The sequence below is a fragment of the Alosa alosa genome, chromosome 24 (assembly GCF_017589495.1).
Source record: "Alosa alosa isolate M-15738 ecotype Scorff River chromosome 24, AALO_Geno_1.1, whole genome shotgun sequence".
NCBI lineage: Eukaryota > Metazoa > Chordata > Actinopteri > Clupeiformes > Clupeidae > Alosa > Alosa alosa.
Genome location: NC_063212.1, coordinates 27,319,954 through 27,322,453, shown reverse-complemented (window position 1 = coordinate 27,322,453; position 2,500 = coordinate 27,319,954). Strand labels below are relative to the sequence as shown.

The 2,500-nt window shown below is 47.8% G+C and overlaps 1 protein-coding gene across 6 annotated transcripts in view; it reads right to left on the bottom strand.

Moving 5' to 3' along the window:
- pde5ab (phosphodiesterase 5A, cGMP-specific, b) overlaps positions 1 to 2,500 on the bottom strand; it is a 107,264-nt gene that overhangs the window by 75,068 nt on the left and 29,696 nt on the right. For all 6 annotated transcript variants that reach the window (XM_048236576.1, XM_048236571.1, XM_048236573.1 and 3 more), the window contains exon 3: positions 1,404 to 1,726. In XM_048236576.1, the coding sequence (XP_048092533.1) occupies positions 1,404 to 1,726 (323 nt within the window). The remainder of the gene's footprint in view (positions 1 to 1,403; positions 1,727 to 2,500) is intronic.

The following is a 2,500-nucleotide window of genomic DNA, read 5'->3' as shown; positions in this document are numbered from 1 at the left end:
ATGTGTGTGTGTGCACCCATGTGTGTGTGTGTGCACCCATGTGTGTGTGTGTGTGTGTGCACCCATGTGTGTGTGTGTGTGTGTGTGTGTGTGTGTGTGTGTGTGTGTGTGTGTTGCACCCATGTGTGTGTGTGTGTGTGTGTGTGTGTGTACCCATGCCATGATGTGTGTAACCTGTGTGTGTGTGTGTGTATCCATGCCATGATGTGTGTGAGCCTGTGTGTGTGTGTGTATCCATGCCATGATGTGTGTGTGCCCGTGTGTGTGTGTGTATCCATGCCATAATGTGCGTGTGCCCGTGTGTGTGTGTGTGTACCCATGCCATGATGTGTGTGAGCCCGTGTGTGTGTGTGTGCACCCATGCCATGATGTGTGTGAGCCTGTGTGTGTGTATCCATACCATGATGTGTGTGAGCCTGTGTGTGTGTGTATCCATGCCATGATGTGTGTGTGCCCGTGTGTGTGTGTGCCCGTGTGTGTGTGTGCCAAGCAGTTGCGTGCAAAGATAATGACTGAACTAACCAATATGACTCAGGTGTTCCATAGAGGCAACACACACACACACACTTTCTTTAACCCCCTCCACACACACACACACACACACACACACACACACACACACACTTATCTCCCTGTGGGCTTGATGAGGAGAGGACCCAATGAATGGGTGCGGCTGTGTGTGTGTGTGTGTGTGTATAAGCGTGTGAGTGTGTGTGTGTGTGTGTGTGTATATGTGCGTAAGTCACCTTGTAGGCGTCCCTGATGTTGAGTGGCTGTCTGGTGGCGTCGACGTATCCTACGATGCCCTTGTGTGTGTGTGTGTATGTGTGTGTATAAGTGTGTGTATAAGTGTGTGTGTGTGTGTGTGTGTATAAGTGTGTGTGTGTATAAGTGTGTGTATAAGTGTGTGTATAAGTGTGTGTGTGTGTGTATAAGTGTGTGTATAAGTGTGGTGTGTGTGTATGTGTGTATAAGTGTGTGTGTGTGTGTGGGGTGTGTGGGGTGTGTGTATAAGTGTGTGTGTGTGTGTGTGTATAAGTGTGTGTATAAGTGTGTGTATAAGTGTGTGTGTATAAGTGTGTGTGTATAAGTGTGTGTGTATAAGTGTGTGTGTGTGTGTATAAGTGTGTGTGTATAAGTGTGTGTATAAGTTTGTGTGTATAAGTGTGTGTGTGTGTGTGTGTGTGTGTGTGTAAGTGTGTGTGTATAAGTGTGTGTGTATAAGTGTGTGTATAAGTGTGTGTGTATAAGTGCGTGAGTCACCTCGTTGGCCTCCCTGATGTTGAGTGGCTGGCCGGTGGTGGCGACGTATCCCACGATGCCCTTGTGTGTGTGTGTATAAGTGTGTGTATAAGTGTGTGTGTGTGTGTATAAGTGTGTGTGTGTATAAGTGCGTGAGTCACCTCGTAGGCCTCCCTGATGTTGAGTGGCTGGCCGGTGGCGGCGACGTATCCCACGATGCCCTTGTTCCACGGCAGGCGGATGCAGCTGCTGGACGCTTGCTCCAGCGTGGAGCCCTCGGCCACGTCGAACAGCCGGCTCACTAGGAACTTCCTGTTGGACGAGTCCTCGCACACCAGGAAGAGCGAGTATCGGTCGGCGGCGATCAGCTCGTGGATGTGCAGGAAGATGCGGTGGCACAGCGCCGGAACGTCCAGGTGGCTGGTGACGTCACGCACCAGCTCCAGCAACCGCGAGCACCGGTCACCGCCGCCAACGCCGCCACCTAGCAACCAGCACAAACAACAACAACAATAATTAATGCTAATAGATCAGCTCACCGCAAAGCAGGACCAATCACAGTGGTCAGGAGCTAAACTAACTAACACACACGTGTGTTTATGTGTGTATGGGTGTATATGTGTTCATGTGTGTGTGTGTGTGTGTGTGTGTGTGTGTGTTTGTGTTTACTAGATTCAATTAGATTCAACTTTGTAAAGTGCAGTAGTACAGGGTAGTTGGATGGACAATTATGAACAATATAGACAGATATGTACGGAAAAGGAAACGTTTTTCGGCGATGTTCTAGGCTGATTTGACATGGAACTTTACAGTACTCTCATTCCGGTGTAATAATCTGCTTCAACCTTGTTGCTGGAAGTTATAGCCTACGGGGACTATTTTCAGGTGCTGCGTGATGTCATTGTGCTGCTGCGCCCATGGTACATTCGCAACGTTCCTTGATTATTATGCTGGAATGAGAATATAGTTCCATGTCAAACCAGCCTAGAAAATCACCACATTTCATTTTCCGTTAGTCTTATTACACGTTCTAACTTGAGAAGAGACAAGTTTTAAATGGGATGCTAGCAGGCGAGATGCTAATGGTCTAATCTGATTCAATTGTCTATGCTAGCTAGGCTGGAGCTAACAGTGGTATCGCCAGACTCAGAGAACGGCTGGATGAATCTGTAAAATCAATTGTTTAACTCAAGGGGAGGTGGAAAATGAGTGTAATTCCCCAAATGGTGGATTATCCCTTTAAAATCCACAAAGACTT